General features: G+C 39.9%; 2 protein-coding genes across 7 annotated transcripts in view; both read right to left on the reverse strand.

Moving 5' to 3' along the window:
- plce1 (phospholipase C, epsilon 1) overlaps positions 1-9,004 on the reverse strand; it is a 103,051-nt gene extending 94,047 nt beyond the window's left edge. For all 6 annotated transcript variants that reach the window (XM_015963155.3, XM_054749202.2, XM_015963154.3 and 3 more), the window contains exon 1: positions 8,664-9,004. The gene's annotated coding sequence lies outside the window, so the exon portion shown is untranslated. The remainder of the gene's footprint in view (positions 1-8,663) is intronic.
- A 5,382-nt stretch (positions 9,005-14,386) lies between these two features.
- On the reverse strand, positions 14,387-22,316 carry slc35g1 (solute carrier family 35 member G1). Its single transcript, XM_015963152.3, has 5 exons — positions 21,870-22,316; positions 19,785-19,959; positions 18,997-19,131; positions 18,563-18,759; positions 14,387-18,098 (listed from the first exon to the last, which is right to left on the reverse strand). The coding sequence occupies exons 1-5, from the start codon at positions 22,174-22,176 to the stop codon at positions 17,686-17,688; spliced, it is 1,227 nt and encodes a 408-aa protein (XP_015818638.3). The 5' UTR covers positions 22,177-22,316; the 3' UTR covers positions 14,387-17,685.
- Positions 22,317-23,785: the final 1,469 nt, after the last annotated feature.

Below are 23,785 nucleotides of genomic sequence, written 5' to 3' on the forward strand. Positions count from 1 at the left end.
TGCATGAAGAAGACTGCAAAACAAGTAGTGTTTTCTTTGTGTGTTTGTGTGAGCTTGTTGTGAGCATCGACACACACACACACACACACACACACACACATATATATATATATATATAGTAGCGTGATGAATTGTCCATTTCTGACCTAAAAGGCCCTGCTCGGTTTTGCTCTGCTCAAAGCAAAACCAGAAGTTTCTGACACAAACCTAATCTGCATGAGATATTGCTCAAGGTCTCATGCTCTGCACCCTAAACTGTTTCCTTTCCAGCTCAAGAGAAGAATGAAGACAAAGGACTCTTTTTTTAATAAATCAGAAGAACTCTATTTTTAATAAAGCTAATCAAACAAAGTGTTAGTCCAATAATAAAATGTGAACCAATCTGTGAAATGACAATGTTTATGATCAGTAGTTATAAGTAATATAACTTTAAATGTTTCCATTAGAGACTGATCACATGTAATGTTAAGAATCACATGACGCATTTCCTTTTTCTGATCCAATCAGAGCTTTCCAGATCTGACGCGAGGCGTGGTTTTGGTGGTGCTTGGTAAATCCCCTATTTGGTGTCCCTTTTGTATTCAACCGTAAATCAAAACATCCAAATTATAAAACAATGCGCACGTCATCTTAAACTTCAGTTCAAGCGTTCTAGAGAAGTTATCGGAGTGGCCAATCCGTAACTTTCCTCTTCGACCAATAGAACCTAACGACAAGCTGGATTAAATCTGTTACATGTCCCACCTGCTGCAACGGCTCCTTTCAGAATAAAAGCTGAACCATCACGACCCCCTTTTTGGGTCTTGCTAGATGCCAATAAACTGTCGTGACCTGGAATCATCTCAAAACTGGTCTGGTTGACAGCTGCTGCTTTTCTACAGGCTTCGGAACCAGAGAAGGTCAAGCTGGACCTCGACATTCCTGATCTAACGGGGACTTCCGCAAAGGGTATGTAGACTGGCAGAATGGCGCCTCAATGTGCATTATAAATCTCCAAACCAAGCTTAGCGCGAAACATTATCTTCACTCCCATCAGAACTAATCGTTTCTCCGGATTTGCTGGTTCTGAACATTTCAAACATACACCCTCCTCAGTCTTACTTCACCTAGTTACACCATACATTTAGTGTTTAAAGTTAGTCTAGTTTTAATTTGTTTAGTAATAAATCTTTAAACTTTTAAAACTTGATTCCCTTTCTTTTGACTCCGAGTTAATTCGAAGTGGTTACATAATCCCTGCAATAAAAAGTTCCAATCTTCTGGTTTAAATTACCCAAAAATCCATAAGATTGATTTCATATTTCCTATGGAATCTCACATTTTATGGTTCATTAAATAATATGTAAATTTAATCATTACAATATATATAGGGTTTTTCCTGCATTCAAATTTGCATGGCGGTCGCCTCCAGCTATTTTTGTGCCACCCCAGCCTGATTTCACTCTGCCCCCAACTAGATGGATATTATTTTAACTGCAGTTGCAGCGTTGCACCACTATAGGGGCGCTGTATCAGCAGCAGTGCACTGAAATGCCCTAAAACCGCTGCAGAAAAAGATAAAAAAATTTGCTTTTCTCGCTAGCTGGTACATATCTATGATTGGTGCAATGGTAGGCTGACCATACGTTCTCTTTCCCCTGGTTTCCTACATTGATCAAAATGTCGGTTTTTCATCCAGGAGCTGGGATCAAGTTATGGGGGCTAGATATCTTTCAGGGAAAGATCCAGTTTCTGCCTATATTACAATATTTATGGACTCTCAGCGCAGTGGGATGTTGTTGGGCGGAGAGGATCCAGAGCGCTGATCGTTGATGCGCCCGCTGCGACCGGCGCACGATACATTCTCAAGGAGGCACAACAAAACATTACTATTAACACATGATCATTCATATCTGTTCATATCCTCTGGTACTCTTGTCTTTTAATCGTTCCTGACGCGCTCATCGTGTGCTGCGGTGATTTCACCTCACTGACGCAGCATCGAAAGGTGCACTTCGCTTTGCGGTCGGGAGATCCCTTTGATCTGCTTATAGTTCAAAAGCAACTGATGAGGTGAAAAAGTAAGAATCCAGGCACCCAAGGATGGGTGTTTCAACCATGCCAGTCACATACTTTTTAGCTTGTAAAAGTTCGTAATTAGCATGACTACAAACTAGAAATCAGCACGTTGCATATGTGACGTCACCACATAATCTCCTCTCCTCTAATGTAGCTGATACTTACCAAATGACCAGATTTATGGTGGTTATTTACTCCTGTGGGAAGTTTGCTGAACTCACAACCCTTTCCCCTCAGTATTCTCCTTGTCTGGTTCGATTACGTCACTTTTGTGAAGCGCATTTGTAGTTCTAGACTCATTTTCACACAAATTCTGTCTTTACCTTCAACAGCAGTGGCCTTGCACTCGGAGATCTGTGAACCTGCCACACCATCCACCTGGAGGCAGCACAGCAATGCAGGAGCCCAGGTTCTCCTGTCTCCCGGCCACAAGTGCCTTCACTTTGGAGTCACTCAACTGCTTTTTCTTGCTAAAAGTGTCTGAAAACCACCATTAGCTTTGTGTTAGCATATACCCAATGCCCCGCTGATCTCTTGACTGTGGCAGAGGAGTGGAGCATGAGCTCACGTAATAATGAAAACACAATAGCAAGCAACCACAAAAGCAAATTCCTGGTATTGAGAGTCTCACTCATGTACTTGCCAATAAAGCTGATTTAGATTCTGAAATATCTTCAGACATGGTTATTTGTCAGTGTAATTTCAAACATTTTTATTTATTCAAATTAGTGGAGATCTGTTCACGAAATATCGTTCAATGAACTCGTTCAGGCACAACAACCTATAAACTCTTCCCTTCTCAGACGTATCTTAGTTTGGTGTGGGTTGTATTTTTGTTAGTCTGAACTGTTTATTTTACAGTTTTCCGTGTGTTTATGTATTTACACATGGCAACATTCCTGTCCTTTTGTAAGACTGATTCTGATCTGGATTAAACTGGGTTAACCCTAACCCTTAGATGCCATTAGGCAGGGGCATTTGAGGCCGCAGCCAGGAATATTTCTGAAAAGGTCTCAGAACTTGTTTTAGAGAAAACAGTGAAAATAATGTTCAATATCAAACTGGCACCACAGTCTAAATCTGAAATTCTATCGTGTAAGACTGTTAAACTTAGGCCTCAGAGGAATTTATGCCTCATCATGTAAACTGTTAGCCTAGTGAACTAGACCAAACTCTTGCTTTGCTAAGTTTGGTCTAGGAATGCTCCATTGGAACCTCCGCAGTCCCTAGCAGCATTCTGGCGGGCCAATCACAGCTCTCTATAAGGGTTTCAAAACTGATAAGAGTGCTGTGATTGGTCCACATTGGTGGGCCAATCACACTGCTCTATCTGCTTTGTGGGCCAATCAGGGACCTCTATTCATCTGGATTTTTGACTATTTGAATTGGGGCTTTATTAGAATCAAGAGCAGATAGATGTATAGAGCTCCGGACCCCACGTGACTCTCAGTTAGTGGACGCCATTTTGGCATGCAAAAAAGGTAAACAAACACGGATGTAACCATGAACATGAATGGGATCCGCTTGGATTTTACTTCGTCGGAGTTTACTTCACACTTTAAAACAGAAGAAATCGTTTTATATAGTCAGAAATTAAATAGACTGGACATCTCCGACCCTTACCGTGCCCCTGGGATACTTTTTAAAAACGCCAGAAGCTGTCGGAGCGGACTTCTTACCGGCACAACACCGGACCTGGCCGGGGGAACCCCTTGGGATTCCCCCGGCCGGAGGAGCTGGGGAGAAGGTCTGGGACTCTCGACTCTACTGCCCGCTCCGACGCCAGAAGCTGTCAGAGCGGGCTTCTTACCGGCACAACACCGGACCTGGCCGGGGAACCCCTTGGGATTTACCCGGAGGAGCTGGCTCCGGCGGCTGGGGAGAGGGAAGTCACGCTACTGCCCCCGCAACCCGACTCCGGATACGCGGATGAAAATGGATGGATGGACGGACAAATAACAGATTTACACGTAAGTAGTCTCGGTGACACAGATAATAGCAATCCAAAGTGCTTTTTATGTGTGATCTGACAATTGATCAACCATTGCTTAAAAATGAAATACAGCTTAGCCGGTTAATTGCTGTGATCATAAAACACGGAAACGGCAGCACGCAGAACTCACGAGGCAACGTTTTATGTGATGTTTACTTGCTGCTATGAGTAATAAGACAGAAAAAGCCACGCCAAAATAAGTTTAGGAAGCCCACTAAGAATCATAATAAAAGCATTTAAAATAAATACCATACACAGTTGAGGAAACGTTGGTTTAAGTACCTGATATGAAGCGGTCGCTGCGTACGCAAAAACCTTTACTCTCGGGATCCCACAGCTTCATTTTAGCCCGGTCACTAGCGCGTTTTATTACAATGATCCAACGTTTGCGGCGCTCCGGATCTTGGGGAATCCTGTAGATCGCTCATTCCTTATGTCGTCCGCGTCTGTTCTGCATTCTGGGGCACAACAGGAATCTACCATATTTCCCGTTTGATTGAGTTTTCTGACAATAACAAATAGTCCAGCTGCCAGCTTCTGCATGCCAATATGGCGCCGTTTCGATTTGAACTGTTGCATGCCGAGAGAAGTGACGTCAACTCCCGGAGCTCTATTCAATCCTTTTTTTAGAAAAATGATGTATTTTCATCTTCTTCAACAGCAGACTGCCTTGTTTCTGACATCCTTGTTTCTGTCAACATTGATTTCAGTGGCTGCGGCTGGAGCGGGGATTAAGACACGCTTCTAAAAGGTGACAGGGTGACGTCGGTTATACAGACCTGTTTTGAGAAAAACATCCTCAGTAAAATATTCTGGGCGACACTTAAGTACCATCTGCGTTAACAGCTCTACACACATCTTTTTTTTATTATCAAATTTATTGACATGGGAAATATTATCTCGATAAGTCAGAAAGTTCAATAACGATTCATTTTCGATTTATTGCCCAGCCCTAGTAGAGCCGATTTAAAGTCAGGCATCTCCGCGGGCAGCCCGCTGCTGCTGGAACCCAGTAAAGGACCCCAATCCAAAACACTGGGAGTATTTAACTGAGTAAAAGGTAAGGCTTCTCTTTGGTGTTTCAACTGCATATTTAGTGCAAATTAAAAGTAAAATATGAAATAATACTTAGCTGAGAAAAAGAAAAAATGAGGCGTAAGAACTGCAGATATTCGGAAGCATGCTGCTAACCCTAGGCTAGGTTTTTGTCAACTTGACAGTCTTAAACTCTCAGCTGCTTTTTGCTTAACATTAGCTCTAGTTTGATAAATTAAATTACTTTCCTGTATGGGAGTAGGAGAATTTTACTTTGTGCGTTAGAGAGGAGACTCCTGCAGCAGCAGCGTCTGCACCCCCCCCCCATCCTGGTCGTGTTTTGTGTTCAGAACTTTTCTTCATGTGGGTCGGAGCCAAAGAACGTCACACGCTTCTACAGTTTTTATTTGGATGACACAGTGAACAGAAAACACCAAAAATGATCGCTATATAAATGCAAGCTCGTGTTTTTTTCTGTTTAGTGTGTAACCTGTGATCAGAAACAGCAGAGACGTGTTCTGAATAAAGACTATTTTTAATTTGTACAGTTCGTTTCCACATAAACCCTAACATCAACAGTCAGTAACACTAGTTAGGGCGCACTTTCATTAACAGATGGATGTTTAAACGTTTCTCTAATGTTTCTCATATAGACGGTAATGTGCTGATTTCTCCTCTGCTCTTTCTGCTACAGACTGATCTGAAGATGGATGCTCGACACAAACACTAACATCTGTTTCTCCTGTTTAGTTTCTGTCTGATGGCTCAACAAAGTCACATCCAGAATGGCAGCAAGTTATGGAGCCAAACCAAGGAAAGCAAGGTGTGATATTAGCAGGAGGCTGGTGAGCTGGGAGCTGAAAAGGGTAAAAACAACCTAACCTGAAGGTTCCCCATCTCCAGGCTAACACAGACGCTGCTGCTGATTCAAGAGCACTAAAGGCTTAGTTAGTATGTATTTTACATGAAGATGTTATGAAATAGAGTTAAAAAAGACTGAACAAACTTTAGATGTTGCTGGTATGTTTTAGCAGGTTGCCATTTGTTTTTTTTATATATTATTACATCAATGGTATGCATTTTTCTGTAGAATCTGTCTTTCTATTCTAAAAAAGCATTTATTTTTACTTACATGTAAATGTACATCCTTATAAAACATCTGCTTAATAGATGCTTTGAAACATTATCAACTGATATTTCTTTTTTTGCCCATTTTGTACATTTAACACTTGGTCAGTTTATTGGTAATTTTTATTAATCTTGTTATGTGTGATTTTACCACTAAGCTGTGCACAAAATTATGATTCAACAGTTGCTTAAATTCTGTGTTAAAAAACGGATTTGTTTCAGAAATCTTGTGCATCCACAGTTATTGGTGATGATTAAGCAATCTGATATGGTGCCAAACATTGAGATATCAGCCATGAAATTGGCCCAAAAAATCGGCAGTACTTATCGGTCATCGGCTGACCACAACCGCCTCATATTGGAATCGGCAAAGGAAAAACCAATATTGGTCGACCTCTAGTTCACCTTATGTTAAACATGTTAAAAATCAGTTTGGACTGTGTGTTGATTATTCCTACAATAAATTCAGTCAAAAATAATTGCTAATAACATCTGACTGAATGTATCTCAATATATCGTGATATATTGCATTGTCTCCTCTGTATCGTGATACCTATCGTATCGCAAGAATTTCACCAGTGCACATCCCTAAAGCATAGCATTTTTAACATAAGCACATTAACACATGGGAAGTATTAATGTGAAAAATTGTATGGTGGGAGCTGTTTGTTACTTTCATTGTGTAAAAGTAGCTCACGGGCTAAAAAGGTTGGCGACTCCTGAACTAGAGTAACAAGTGAACCAGCTCCAGCGGTTATGTTTCCTAAATGGAGCAAGCAGCTTCCCAAGCCATTAAAGAACAGGTTCAGTTGAAAAGCATTCAGGAACACCAGCACCATAAAACACGTCAGCATTTCCCAAACACAAAAGGAGAATATTAGAACCCCAAAAACAATATTCAGTTCATTGCAGTAATTTAGGTGTTTTCACACGCTGCTCTGAGTTGCAAATGGAGCTCACCTCTCACACAGTGGTGCCATTTAAGCAACTTTGCTGCTATTTCTAACAACTTTTCAGACCCCTTGTTGAATTTATTTCCCCAAATGCACCTGGCAAGGTTCTGCTAACCCTTAGCTACTTTCTGTAGAACTTTGTCATCTACATCCCTGCAGGTTAGTAAAACACTCAGCACGTGCGCCAGACTGTTCTTCATGATCACATTACCTTGACAGAGCAATCATAAACCATTCTCGATGGACCTCAGTAGCTCAAAAACCATCCATCCATCCATTTTCTATACCCACTTGTCCATGCAGGGTTGCTGGAGTTCAAAACCCAGTTACACTCAAAATAAATTCAAGATTCAGTGAGCCATATCTGAAGTGGATTTATATTTAATCAGGCCTGCAAACTCTGAAGCAATGGGCAAGAGGCACGCAATTGACTGTGTTCGTGCGCTCTCACGCCACGCCTCCAATTTCTCAGGTTGATAAATAATAATAATTCATCTATCTGAGCGACATGTTGCATTGTGCTGCTCTACACATTCCCCTTTGCACTGTATGCCCTCTGTTGTTGTCAGCATTAGTTTTATCACATTGGGTATGTACTATAAGTTAAACTTCAGCCTATGTCCTTTTGGTCATAAACTATAAACTAGAAAGTATATTGGCTTTTTTACACGAGGAATCAGGAAATGTGTTTGTGATTATCTTGTTTCTTTCTTTCTTTTTTCATTTATTTTCCTCTGATGTTTCCTGTGCAATGTTTAGACCAAACAAATGAATGAATGAATAAAATTAATGTTGAAGATCATCTTGAATAATCGAGACATTAACTTCTGCCAAAATTACCGTGATTATCGTGTTTGCCATTATCGAGCAGCCCTACTGAAATACACAAACCAACAATAAAAATGTCACTGATGATTTATCATTCTGCCCTGAATACACAAGGTCTTATTGTTTTAAAACATAGACAAAAGTTATAGATGGTCTAAATGTTTCTAGATCTTAGCACCTCTGATCTTCCCAGGTCTTTATCATAGAAATCTATCTATCATCTGAAACGGAACACTGAAAAAAATTCTTATCAGACTCACAGAAGCGACAGACGTTACTAACCACGTGCAAGGCACCCACACACCTGTTGCTTGACGAGAACGGAGGCAGCCCCAAGCAAATATTAAAATTACTAAGAAAATGTCTCTGACAGCAAGAAACTGTTGTTGCACCTCATACCACGTGTTTTTCTTTCATCCTTTGCATGCAACAAACTCCAGACATGACCTATCTTCAGGTCACTGTCCGGAGAAACCCCAAACTGAGACATTTTGGACGCAGACAAACTTTGCAGCCTAGCAGATCTGCGGTGACTAAACATCGACATATATATAATGATGACTAAACAACACGGCGTTTTGGAACTCCAAGACACACCATTTCTGCAGCAAACCAATGAAAATGTTATCTTATGTGATAAATAGAGGGCGTAATTAGCTCCAACTTACCGAATAGTCAGTCCTCAGTTCCGTTTTTCATCCACCTACTCGCGGCAGGGCTGTTCGGTGCTCACCGGTCTCTCGCGGAGAGAAGAGGGAGACGCTGCAGCTCGAGCTGCGGTGGGGAACCGCAATCCTTTGTGATGCCTTCAGGTGATCCTCGGAAAAATGAGTGACTACTCAACAACATGTTTCTCTAATCCCCATTTGCAGTTTCTTATTGTGAGAAAAACACGATGGATTTGGAAATATGAATTAGAAAGGTACAACATTGTGGAGAAAATTCCCTCAGCTAGCTTAGAAGTTACCTAACAGACAGGAAACGATTTGTCAAAATAAATAACAGCCAACATACAAAGATCAGATGTGGGGTTCCCCAGGGCTCAATTTTGGGTACATTTCTTTTCATCTTATATATAAATTACATTTTGAATTCATCAAACCTTCATAAGGTCATATTTGCAGATCATAAAAATCTCTCTTAAAAACCAAGACATATTACAAAATCAAGTAAAAGAGGAATTAACTAAAATAGGTACTTGGTTTTAATACAATACAACAAACTGTTTATAAATACAAATAAAACGAAATGTGTCATATTCTGTTCAAATAGATGCTGGAACAATATAGAGAGGATTCACATTAAAATAAATAATATGGAATTTTTTGGAATCTACATGACTTCTTAAACTTTAAAAAACATATTGAGTTCCTTGCTAATAAATTGTTTAAATACATATGACATAACTACAGAAGCTCTCATTACCAGGGGCGGCGTTAGGCCCAGCTACTTGGGCTGAAGCCCCGGATGTTTCATTAAAAGCCCCGGATCTAAATCGCGGAAGTAACATGCAGTAACAAAGTCCAACAGAGAGGGAGCAGCTGGCAGTAGTTTGTATACAGCCTGCATGAGCCTCCACCACTGAAGAAGAAGCCCTTCAGCAGCCGGCTTCTTCTACACTCTCTGCCTGAAACGCATGAGTGAAGATGGACATAAGGATGTTTTTTAGACAAAAAGTACAACGACAGAACCCCAGCTTTGATGAGACTGGTGTTGACTCAGGTTTGTGAGTCTTATTGGAAAATATTTGTTGTGCTGCTGGTTTGCCTAAAGTTAGCTTACTATCAGGTAAAGTGGTTGGAGAAAGAAACAGAATATTTACTATCTTCTCACACTAAACACTAACAGGAACAATACTCTGCCCTGAAAATGCTTAATATGTAGCTTCAGATAAAAAATTATGTGGTACGAGACATTTATGATGTTGACTAGTGCGTGTCACGTATGTGCGCGCGTGTACGCTCGCGTGCGTGCGTGAGTGTGTTAAGCCCCGGATCTTCTTCAGTCCTAAATCCGCCCCTGCTCATTACTCTATATTCACTCTTTTTGAACCACATTTAACATATTGTAATGGAATTTCATGTAACACGTTCCCTACTTATCTAGAAAAATTACAATCAATATAGAAGAACGTTATATGTACCATATCACGGGAAAAATGCAGTATAATCCTCTTTTCTATAGGTTTAAGATTCTGAAGCCAGCAGAGTGCAATAAGTTCCAAAATGCTTCTATTATGTAGTTTATAGATGAAATTCTAGACTATGTCATCTTATTCAAGTAACTTATTCTACCCATAACAAGAAAAATCTAAGGAAAAATTATCTGAAAGAGGAAAAAAATGTTAAGTGACGAGTACTAGCCTTAGTGTAGCATGTAAGGGTGCTGAGATGTGGAATGAGACTGAAATTTCTCTTCATATATTCATAAAGCATCTTAAATATTAACAGTTACCACATTATGCTGCCTTCATGATGCCTTCATATTTTACAGATTTTCTGTTTCATACTGTAGTTGTGCTGATTGCCCACATTCTTGGTTTTGTTTATGATGAAGGTGGAAGCTGAGACGTGATGTGTGCTTGCTGGTGGGAAAATGTTTAGAGGTTCAGTGGTATTGTTGATTATTTGGGTGGGTCATTGGGAGGGTGGCTTATGTATTTGTTGACTGTATTCTGAGTTGTGTGAGCCATCTTTGGTTTCTGGGGAACATTTTACAGAATGGTGCCTTTTGTGAAGCTGTAATTGTGTAAACCAATGTGTTGTGTGAGTAAATTAAATAAAAAGTCTGGCTGGTAAATACAAAACTACAAAGTTAAAAGAGGATTTGCTAGAGCGATGTTCAATTTCACAATAGTTTTCACAGCGGAACTTAAAGAACTTAATATTATCCTTCAGAATAAAAGCATAAAACATACACTGGTACCTTTATTCTTGTGAAGCTTATTACAAACATTTAGAGTTTTGCCAGAGAGCAATATTGAGGGACTATTTCAGAACACATGAGGATTTTCATGAGTTTGAGGGAAATTATTATTGCATCAAATAACTCTTTTATACACAGAGCTGTTTTACAAATGACACAAGTCTTTAGAGCTTAAGTAATCTAAAATAATCTGAACAATAAGGGTGGCACTTTAGAAAACAACCATTTTCCACATATCAGCAGCATTTTAACTGACCCTAGAAAAGTTTTAGAGGAGGGAGGCTATAATAATAGCCGATACCGATATCTGATAAACATGTATCTGTTATGGCCAATAACTGATATATATATAAATCGATGTGTATATTACACAATACACCAGTCCCAGAGGACCACAATAATAGGATTTTCTTTTTACTTGAAAAATGTAAAGCTTACTATTATTTTTCTTTTTTAACTTTTAATTGTACTTGTCAAAAATAGGGTCAATTTAGTAAGACTGAAAGATATAAATGTTGAAATAGTCAATCTACAATAACGACCTACAGGACAAAGAGCCAGAAATCTAACTGGCGGTAACACAAAATCACCCTGAGGGCAATAAATGGCTCCTGCTGGGCAGCACTTTGGATAAGTCAGATCCAGCTGAAATACATCCTACTGTACCCAAATGCCTCATTGCCCTCCCTGAGTAACCAAAGGTACAACAGAACAATAACTACGGTGCAAGAGACACATGCTCTGTGTGTGTGTGTGTGTGTGTGTGTGTGTGTGTGTGTGTGTGTGTGTGTGTGTGTGTGTGTGTGTGTGTGTGTGTGTGTGTGTGTGTGTGTGTGTGTGTGTGTGTGTGTGTGTGTGTGTGTGTGATTGCACAGGAATGTCTGGCAACCATTCACACCACAGAGCCTCTCGTTTGCTTTATGGGCGCCGCTGTTGTTGCCTCTAACTTTAACGAATGGTTTCTAATGAACGCCTATTAGAGTCACCTGAAGGGTAAGCCACAGCTGGCTAAAGTAATCCTCCATCATACTTGCATTAGATCTAGTGAACACGGTGAATGTGCCCTCTTTCCCACACACAAATCAGCTTCTTTCAGAACCCCAGTCTGTCCCGTGTTTCATTTCCTCGTATAGATCAAAGCTGATTCAGGCAGCAGCATTCTGCAGCAAGTCTCTTTGCTCTGGTTGCAAGAATTCTCTTCTTTCATCTCAGTTTTGGAAAAATGAGGGGCCATTTTCCAATTAGCTCCAACTCCACTGATGGGAAGTCTATGCCATCAGAAAGGAATGTGCTACCCTTCCATTCCCCTAACTTCTCTCCACCCTAGGAGCATACAAACCTTTGGGAATCCCCTTCTCATTGATTAAAAAAAACAAAACAAAAAAAGGAGGACAAGCAACTATTTTTTATTTGAACACCATCCCTCCCTGAAATCTGACCAAGAATGCTGCTTGTTACAGCATACACACTGGTTCATCACCTTCTTACTGTCTACGAAGCCATAAAATCTAATAAAACTTTATGCACTTTCAAACTGCATTTAGAGGTTTAGATTTAACTTTAAACCTTTCTTTTGCTCTAGTTAGACGATAGTGTAAAAATAACCCAGTATTAGCAGAGAGGCAGGCTGAAGAGCAATGATTGGGTGTCTGCGAGTAAATGAACCAGACTGGCAGACAATGTAAACAAAGTCATTTATAGGACTAACATTGCATTTTTGCCCTTGTTTATATTTCGTTTCCATTTTCTAAATGGTCTAAATCCTAACATAAAACCTCATTAATCTAGAATTTTAGATTCCTAATTTCCATCCTCTCTCAGAACCTCTGATGTTAGAAAAGTTATAAGAAACGTCTCCTGTTGCTGGATCAGCTTTAATTTGTGTAATAAAATATGAATCTATTTCAAATCACTAGACATATATTGCTCTGCAAATACAGTTGCTTGATGAAGTCTGTCCAAGTTCTGATAGAAACTTTAAACAAACCACAAAAGAAAGAAAAACGCGGCGGATAAAACAGGACCCAGTCTCATTTTTGTGTATGGACCTCCAACCTTCAGTGGTAAGCATCCTGGTAAAACCTGGAGTTTGTTTAACACCCACAGGTTGCCTCCCATTTCAAACCTGCAGTATCAGGAGGAAGCTGTGATGTGATGTTTGATCACGACATTTCCCCTGAAACTTTGCTTTCTCGTGACCTGCTGAAGCAGCAGAAATGAGCCCTTTTAGACTTTATCTTGTTGTTTCTGCCCTCTGCAGTCAGAATGGGGTCATTACAAAAGCCACCTCAGCACCAGTTTAGCATTTAGATTGATTTAATCAAAACAAAATGAAGTCAGTCACGAAATGCACACATGAAACATTTAGAGCTGGAAATGAAGTCTGACTGTGTCAAAAGAAAACGTGAATTTTCTGAACTCAAAACAAAATGAAAACATTTTTATTCTGATCATTTCAGGTAAGAATTCAAATATATGCTTTAATTTGTCAAAGACAGAAATAAATTATTTACATACTGTAGGCTTGCATGATTGTTTTTACTGAAGGGGTTGTATAAAAATACAGAGGAGAGAGGAGCCAGTTTAGGTGTCTCGGGACGGCTCCCTGGTGGGGTTTTCTGGGCACGTCCAACCGAGAGGAGGCCTAAAGTGAGACCCAGGACTCGTTGGAGGGACTATGGTTGGAGGGACTATGTCTCTTACCTGGCCAGGGAACGCCTTGGGATTCCCCAGAAGAGCTGCCCCAAGTGGTTGGGGAGAGGGAAGTCTGGGTCTCTTGACTTAGGCTGCTGCCCCCGCGACCCGACTCCGGATAAGCGGAAGAAAATGGATGGATGGGTATAAAAATATCTTTCCTCCACACAAGCGTTATAAATCATCCCAAATGTTTTGTTTCATCTTGAGTCAGTGAATGGGAAAAGCGGTTTTCCACTGATTGGAAGGTGAGCGGTTCCGTCCTAGGCCCCAGCTGTACACATGTCGAAGTATCCTGAAAGATATCCTAAAGTTTATCCCCCGAGCGCTGGACAAATGGCAGCCCACTGCTCCTCAGGCAGTTTCTATAAACTACCAATGATATTAATTATTATATATATTTATCTGGTGCTCTATACAAGTTACAAGCTTTTTAAAAGTACTGCCTACTGTGACACAATGGAACACCTGTGTTCTTATTGAGTGAATCAACAAAAGCAAAGCTTGACTGAACAAAAATACACAACGGGTATTCCTCTAGCTTCCTTTTGTTTTGTACAATTGTCATTTATTGAGTTCATGAACAATGCTCTAAGTACACACAAAGCACTAGCACAGTTCAGGAGTTTTCTACAAGTTTCACTCATGTTTAAAGCATTTTGGTCCCCCCCCCCCCCCCCCCCCCCCCCCGGATGAAAACTGGAACTATGTGGACTTGTCTTTTTTTATTTTGATAAATAACAATTATTGAAAATCAAAACCCAAACAACTGTTTATTCTAAATGATTTTATTAATTTCTAATGTTATAAATAGAATATATCTGAATTGAATTAAAACAATCTATAGATGTAAATACAAAAATGTATTAAAGCTCAGTACAAAATGCTTTTTTGGGTTTACAATCAGAGATGTCAGCTAATTACATCACTTTCATAAAAGTTAAAATGTGTATGCTTGATACATGGTACGTTGTGTTTTTCCTAAAATATTTTCAGTTTAAAACAAGAACACAGCCAGTTACATCAAATCAAATTAACTCAGGTTTAGTATTTTCCACCTGCATAGAAAGAGATGGGTTGTTTATTTAAATGTCCAAGGACAAATATTATCTTCATTTTACTTCTTAGAGAAGAACTATAAAGGAAAATTTACAAGTCAAGAAAGACCTGTGATTATTCTGAGGAGTAATGAGCAAATGCAGTGTTCAGATCATTATGATGTACGTCTGAGTTGAGACAAATGTCAAAACATCAAGCAAGAGAAAAGAGTGTGAAAAAAGCAGACATTTAAAGATTTGGAGAATTTAGAACCGCATCATTCAGCATCAGGTTTCTAAGGTTTGTGGTTTTAAAGTTGCGATGGCAAATTTGGATAACAAATTAACTTAAAGGGACACTAGGCAGTTTTGGTTTGCTTTTAGCACCCCCTAGTGTCCATTAGTAAAAACCAAAGTAAAATGGATCTCCTTGCTGTTCGTTTGTCTTTTTAACACCTTAATCTAACAGCTGAAATGTCTCCTCAGCCTTCATAAGTTTCTAGAGGAGCGGTTCATCACTAAAGCCAACGAATCAGCTGTGTTCACGATCTAAAACATGCTGGAGGCAGACTCCAGCACCAGGCATGTCCAACAGGGACCGGACCTGCACTCTAAAGTTGCAAGTACAATATTCTGGCCACAGGGGCGGTGTAACGAGTCATTTTAGCACATTCTGGCTCCAGAAAATTACTTTAAAATATGAAAAAGTTGCATAGTATGTCTTTAAAACATTATTTTCATGCCTCTTAACAATGTTCTAACACAGTATAGCTAAAAAGATATTGTGGAGATAAAAAAAATTTAAAATGTGGTTCTCTCGCATTTCTCTAAAACCCTCTGCCAATAACATGGCTCAGCCCAAAACCAGCTATTGGACCATCTGGTTTTGTTGTCTCGCTGAACCGCCACATATCTTTGGGTTCTCCAATCATAACACACTCACGTATTTAGACAGAATACCACTGCTGTAAGTGGTTCTCCACTCGATAATTTCAGAGGAGAAACAGCCGGCTGCTACCACTTCAACTTTAGGACAAACTACCAAAAAGTCCCAAAAAGAAAAACACCATTAGAAATCAATGACAAAAAAAGATGTCTGGACCTAGAAAACGGCAACTGGTGTTAAGCGCCATCTCGTTTTCTCTGGCAATGTGGGTGTCTGCTTCCAATGGACGCGGATTCAGGGAAGATACCCAAGTGGAGGGGTGAGTGTTCCATGACTGCATTTGCATTAAAAACCTAGCTTGTTTTCAGATTCGCTAAGGCAGCTTTAATTTACCAGAAAAACAAACAGTTTAGAACTAAAAAATGTCATTCCTTCACCTATGTGTAAATAGTTACCTTTTAGGTACAACCATCATAAAATATGACTTGTTGATCAAAAGGGCTTTAAAGGTAAATAAGTTTCTATACATGTTTAGAAGAACAATCACATAGAGGCTGCATTGGAAACATTGCTGGTTGAAAGCTGAAGAGTAAAACCTAACCTTTAAGGCACTATACAGATGTTTTAAAATATTGGGAAAAAATAGCAACCAGAGTTTCAAAAGTAAAACAAACTGTGGCTGAGTTCCTATCTGGTGAGGAAGCCCCTTTTTGGGTTGAAAATTTAACTTTATATTTTCACCCATTATTTTAGAGTCCTAGCTAAGGACTAATCCAGATGTTCAATGTAAGTAATGTATTCAATTTGCACATGCCAAAATAGACCATAATGCACTGCAATCTGAAATCACAGGGAATAATAAGGCTAGTGTTTAGTAGCACTGAATTATGATAAAATAACACTACGCAGAACAAATATAAGGCCCCCTACTGGCTGGGTATATGTTTTAAGTCCCGCCCCTTCCATGTAAATAAATGGGACACTTTTCTGATAAAAAAAAATTTAAATAAAAAAACTAAAACACAACATTTCATTTATTTCTCCGGGCATTGATTCAAGTAGTTCTCACCTTGCTGCAATATTTTCAATTGCTTGTTTCCATAAAATGTTTATCATTAGTTATTTGATACAAAAATACCCAGCAAGATTTAGTGCAGGTCCCGAGATTGCTGACTCTTGTTCCAAAGTACAAAATGTAAATGGAATATTCTGGAAACTGGTGAAGATGTAAAGTTGCAGTTTAACTGTTTTAATTCAGTGTGTTTGTGTTAAATCACCTGAACACCAACTAAGATTCTAAAATCATTTATCTTAGTGGCAAGTATGATTCTAGCATATTGAAGATAGCGATTTAGGTATAAATGAAGTCCTGTGTGATTAGATAAATGGAGCAATATGTAAACCTAGATATGTGTAATAATGTTTTAGGCCAGTTTTACACACAGATGACATTTATTCCTCAAAATCTGCAAAATAATGCATTTATGTCAAATTTCACCATTTCAATTGCTGCATTTCAGTAGTCCTAAAATTTAAAAACTAAAAATATCTCTGATGTAGTGCACTATATAGTAAGTTTGATGTAGTTAATGAATATTTCAAAACAGCCTTTGAGTCACTTAGGGGTAGCTTTAACTTGTGCAATATCAATGGATTAATAATCCCTGAGATTTATACAGAATGAGCCAGCATTGGGATTTGATTAGCAGCTGTTAAATTACTTGCTATGACTGATGCAACTGCTATGTTATTGCAACAAATGTCCTTTTTTCCAGGACATCAGTCAGTGCTTAACTGGGCTAATCCACTAGTGCAAAGGTTTAGTACCGGTTTCTCCTTGGTACTTCATCGAAGTTCAATTCAGATTCAATGTAGACCCTTTATGTTTTTAGGGAGAGCATTTTTCAGTTAATTCTAAACAAAAAAGTGCATATACTAAATGACATTGCCTGACTTCCTAAGAATATCATTTTATAGAAGTCACTGTATTTCAAAATAAAAGTACATTAAAGCTCATCATAAATGTGATGTATATAATTCAGTTTTCAACTCTTCTATGAGGCTCAACCTTCTCACTACATTGCACCTAATGATTAAAATGCAAAAGAAAACACAAATGTATGTTAAGAAAACTGTTGCATTCTTCTTTCAAGGTTTTCGAGAGTTGGTATACCATTTCCTAACTGCTACTCCACTGGTGCTCACCACTACACACAGCGCCCCTCCGAGGCTCCACCATGTCAGTGCCTGATTAAAGAAGATGAACTGGAAGAAGAAGGCCAGCACCACATCCACTGTCCTCACCAGGGCTACAGGTCCGGCTTTCTCTATCTGCAGCGCCTTGGTGAGGAAGGTCTGGCCAACGATGCCTAGAATGGCGATCAGCATCATTATCCAGCGATCACGACCGCAGTTTGGGATCTTCCACTCGCCAAGGATGGATACGGTGATGACGGATTCGATGAAGCCGACGACTGCGTAGTACCACACGGAGAGGTAGTAGTGGACGCTCTTCCCCATCTTACGAAGGATGACAAATGTAAAAGATGCTGCGACCGCTCCTTTAAGAAAAACGATAAATGTGTAATCAATCAGTCCTCTGTACTAAACCTTGAAACTCAAGGATACTAATTCAGCTGGTACTTTCTTTGGGAGGAGGCGACGCACAAACACCGTTTGATGCTGAAAAAGAATGGAAAAGGAGACTAAAGAAAACCCTAAATTGATTCTTTTATGGCTTCCTGAGATGGTATCAGAAGGTATACTAGATGATTCAACTACATTATTTGTCAAAACGACATCAAGTCCCAAAACTCAAACACAAATCCAAGCCCAAACTTTCGTGTTTTGCAATCAAACAGCAGTGTGTCTACACAAATCCTATAAGACATATTTGATGTAAAGACAAAAACAATGATGGACCCCCCCAGATGATTCCAATGAGCTGGGGATGTCATGGTGATACAGAAGTGTGAATAAAAATCCCACAATCATCACCTCTCTTTCAAACACTCAATGGCATCACCTGCAAAGGCGGCAATGGCCCCCTTGACGTGATTGGCGTAGTTGCCCTCGATGCCAGCGGGATGCTCCCCGAAGAGGAACGGCGGGCGGGCGATGAGGATGACGCCGGTGATGGTGAAGACAGTGAAAACACAGTCCCAGATTGTACATTTCTCCTTCAGGAAGATCCAAGCCAGCAGGGAGGTAAAGACCGGATTGCTATGGGATCAATGACAAAAGTGGAGAACAGCTTAGTGAGGGGGTTTTGTTGCAGAGAAAGACATTTATCTCTGATGAAACTCTTTAACAACAGACTCTACAAGGTATGTTGGAATAACCGACAAAGACTACAGCAGATGGACAGAGTTACAATTCAAGGAAAAAGAAAATGTATACGTAATCTTCAAATAATCTCAACTAATCCAGAACAGTCCGGATTGGCCTGCTGTCACTCACCTGAACATGATGACGGTGGCATCTGCCAGTGACATCTGCTGAACTGCGTAGTACAGCAGGATCATGGCGTTGGAGCCGAAAAACCCTCGAAGCACCAGATAAATACGTTTATCTCTGGGACCGAGGAAACCGGTTCTGGGAGAGCAGATATACGAGGATGATGGATGAATGAATGACTGAGAGAATGAGTGATTAGACCGACCAATGTAGCAAGAAATGAAAAAAGTAAACATTAGGAAAGAATGGATGGAGAAGATTTGAGGAGGATGAGCGGTGACAAAGAGGATGAATGGGTTTAGGTAAAGAGGGAATGACAGTGATGCATGAAGGAGGCTGGAAAAAGGAAAACAAATGCAGATTTGGAGTTGATGAATTAGGATAAAAACCTGTGTAGATGGATGAAAAGATGAACTGATGAGCAGGTAGATGAATGAGAAGGAGTGCTGCTGGCAGGGTTTAAGCTTCCAGTTTAATTCCTTTTATTTAGTCAAATCCACAAATGTATTTATTTAAGTACTCAAAATAGATCTTGCAATATACCAAGAAAAAAGAAAGGATCATATGAACATCATTCCCACAACGTCTAGATCACCAGACCAGATTTTTTTAACATAAATGCTCTTAAAAATGATCGACATTCTCATCTAAACTCTTGTTTAAGTAGGAAAGGCTGAATATTTGTCTTCAAACTGGGTGAAAAGTCACAACCATAAAAGCAGGAATCTACCGTTTTAAATGGACTCAGGTTGGTAACAGAGCAAATATGTTCCTCTCAAAGTCTTGCTTACTTGTGGTGGATGAGTAACGGCACAACAAAGAGCATCTGGAAGAAGCAGCGTATTGCACTGATCTCAATGGCGTGGATGTCCTGGATGGTTTTCACCAAAAAATGAATGATGGAGAAGAAAACAGTGGCCAGGATGGCATAGAACAAACCCAGACCTGGGCATCTCTTTGGTTTGTCTGGTCAGGGGAAGATCAGAGAAAAGGAGAAAGTCAAACATTAAAAAAGAAAAAAATTTGCAAAGTTCAAAGAGTGCATTTTTCAAAAACATTTTCTCATGTAGCCTGAATGGAAAAAGAAAGGTTTTAGAAGCAAAAACAAAACAAAAAAAAAAAAACAAAGATCCACAAAATTTGATGGTGAAGAGTACATCTCCTGCCTTGGAGCAACAAAGCTGATATGTTTTGGGGATAAACTTTCATCCTGAGGTCAAATTCTTTGGCACTCACTCTTCCTTTGTGTGGTGTTTGCTTTTGTACCTTTCACACAGAGATAAATCCTTCTCCATGTTTTAATCCGAACCTCTCCCTCAGCTGATCTTTAAGAAACCAATATTTAAATTCAAGATGAGACAGCTATATAAGCTACATACAACATGTTTAGTATTTTTTTGTATCCCTGCTCAAAGATCAGTAAAACTGTGATGTCTGTGAGAACCAAAGTGACTAGAAACGTTGACACGTCCCACCTGATTTCAGGCAATGATTGCTTTGTTCTCTTCACTGGTGCCCCAAAAAGCTAGAGTTAACACATCATACTAATGTTCACTCAAACCATAAATTTATCTTATTTATTCAAGACACAATTGTAAAACAAAATAAAAATACAATTATTGAGTAAAGAAAATAATCAGAATTTTTAAAACTACATATGTTTCCGCTGCTCACCATTTTAAAAACGTTTTTATCTCCATAGTTTTTGTGAACACAGCAACAGGTGATTAACACTAAACAATACATTTTAAAATACAATTTGAAATAACATTTGAAATAACTGAAATGTATTTTTCTGAAATGTTTGTGTTTGTAAAATTCAAGTTAAATGTTTTGGATACGTACTGTTTTTTTAAATAAAAAAGAATAATGGAGCAATGAAATACATTGCCACAGGCTAAACTCTCCCAGAGTTACCACAAGGACCAATTTGGTGAGCCACAACCAAAAATTTCTTTGGTCCCGTCTGGCCACCTCTATCAAAATTTTCTGGAAGCGTCCCTGGTTCTCTTAGCAATTTTTCTACACAACAAATTAAGTTCCAAGACAAAAAAGGAATTTAATTGCTTTTTGGCAGAAATATCAAACATGTCTTGGTGGCCTTGACCCCTAGCTGCCCTGGAAGTACTACATTTACACTTCACAATTACATGATCTGGTATAACTAGCATATAATGATGGCGCAAAGGTTTGGCAATAAGGTTGCATTACCTGTAAATTTAAGCTGTTTTAGTACTAATTTTAAATGTTACACTTTGTCATTCCTGTGCAGTGGCGATGCCATTTCTCTGAACCAAGGCTGTTTGGGAAGTTTTCTACAACAGGTATTATTAAATTTACAAAAAAAAAATACAAATAAATAATCTGGAAAAATATTACTTACAAACTTTCTAACTGAAACACAAATGAACAGAGGAACTGAGAATACTTATTTTAGCTAAAACATCCTCTCTGTAAAGCCACGCGTATTTTATAGATGGTAAATAGTTGGTTGACATTTTAGGGAATAAAAGTCTTGATGCTGTAAAAATGCGCTGTCAGCTTCTGAGTGAATGATGGGAAATTTTAAGCTAGCTTACATCAGCCAGTCACCACTTTTAAACCAGGCTATACAGTTCTAAAGTGAACCGTTCAAAATACAATGACTGCAGAAATGAAGTAAATCCTGTGCAATATCTTACAGCTTATTGGTTTATAACTCCCACGTGACACAATATCAATGTGACACATGATGGCGGTACACAATGTGACACCACGTAGGAAGCCATGGATTTGTAACTTAAAGGCTTCCCTTCTGCGTCTTTCCATCACAAGCGTGGCTTTCTGAAGTTAACGGCATTAATAGTTCACCGGAGCGCGTGCGCTGGCCATATTACCTCCTCGTGCGCCCCGTTCTCGGGAAGACGTCAGCCACTCGCCTCTGACGCAGAATGCCGGACACAGCGTTTCCTGCTCGCCGCCTTCCAGTGAACCTTCGCTGCTTCTCTCCTCGTCCTGTCGGTTCTCAGCATCCTCGTGGTTTAGACAGTTACTCCGCAGATGTACAGTCTCCTCTGACGGCTCGTCGTCTTCTCCTAATTCTTGTGTGTGTTTGTCATGGCTGACAACTTTGTGAAACACCACTGTCACCTTGTCCACTCCGGTTAAAGCTCGTTCGGGTGTCCCGTGGTTGCACTCGCCCATGATGGTAGGATGTGGCGGCTGAACGTCGGCAGCATGCCTCGGTGAGGAGGAGAACACAGCAGCACAGAGAGAGTGAAGGTTAATCACTAACCTTGGTGTCTCACTACTGGCTCCCTGCGCTGGTTTCTTTATGGGGGGGGGGGGGGGGGGGGGACGACGACTTGTACCGGCTCTGTGGGGACATCAAAACATTACCCAACGTTCCCGCCCGTGGCAGCAGGCGTCATGGGGAAATAAATCAAGATTACTCTCAGAAAGCAACGTTGTTCATTAGCAGAATTATCTGATCAGATTTCTTATTGAATGTTTACTTATTCCGTCTGACTGATCCACATTAAACTTTAGATTAGGATATTAATTTGCATGCATGTATTTTGGGGCCTGTAGCTGTCTGAAGAGCCTCTGTTCAGAGAAATAACTTACAACAATGGTTCTCAAATATTTTAGCTTGTGATAAAATACGGACATGAAAATCCCTCACGTTTCACTGCTGTGTATTTTGTATGCACAGTGAGGCTGGCTTTTACAGTTTAACTAGTATCAATATTATCCACTGAGGGAAATATTTAAGAGGATTTTTATGACATCCTGACAGGTTGGATCGGACTTGTGTTGATTATAAATTTGAGTGTGATGAGTCGCTAGGCTAGGCTAGCAGAGAGAGAGAGACACGCACAATGTGAGATGAGGACACATCTCAAATGAAACATTAGAAGAATTATCATTCATATCACCCCAAGCCATTGGAGTACGTAGATTAACTGCAATGCGACCAGGTCAGTCCAGAGTCATCTCCTGGATCACAACAGGCATGAAGGTTGTTGCATCTAAGAATGGACTCTTAAGGAGTCTTGCTGTGTCAGCTTTGCAGCGTGTAAACAGGTTTTGACAATGTGTCTTAAGCCTCCTTCAGACAGGCCATGAAAAACCGAAATGTTCAGAACTCTGTCCGTAAAACCTTTGTGTCCGAATACAAACATCCAGATAACCTTTTCCGTAATTAAACCGGCCGATGCCCCTAGTAACAGGTCCGGACTTGTTACGGACAAGGTGGCTGCTTCAGACTGGTGAGGTCGAGTTCCGGACAGGGAGGAGGGGGAGGAGGAGGGGACCGGGGGACGCTGTGCGCTCCTAGATAGCTCGCTCCTGTAGCATGCGGCGAACCATGCCAAGTCCGATCCCCCACCCCCGGACATCTGGAACATTTCCCTGCTGTGTGAAGGCAACCAAAAGGACAAGTTCCGGTACAAAAGTGGTGTGTCTGAAAACACAGTTCTGGTTAAAAACCGGACTGAATTGTCTACACATATTCTGGAATGTCAATCTGAAAAGGGCTATAGAGATGTTTCAAAAAAGTTTCCTCTGGATTGGCCACTTTGGAGTTCTGCTCAAAAACTCAACTCAACTTGGAAAGTCATCCTAGTTTTATTGATCCACCATGTTATGGCTCTGGCGAATCAGAAGTTGACATGTTTGACGACGTTTACCAAACATCCCTCAGAAACCACACCTCCCAGATATAAAATGTTCTTGTTCTGTGGATAAAGAATCTTTAAACCTATGTGATATCTGACTGTAATTTATATCTTATGGACATTGTGTATAAGTG

The sequence above is a fragment of the Nothobranchius furzeri genome, chromosome 16 (genome assembly GCF_043380555.1).
Source record: "Nothobranchius furzeri strain GRZ-AD chromosome 16, NfurGRZ-RIMD1, whole genome shotgun sequence".
Classification (NCBI taxonomy): Eukaryota; Metazoa; Chordata; class Actinopteri; order Cyprinodontiformes; family Nothobranchiidae; genus Nothobranchius; species Nothobranchius furzeri.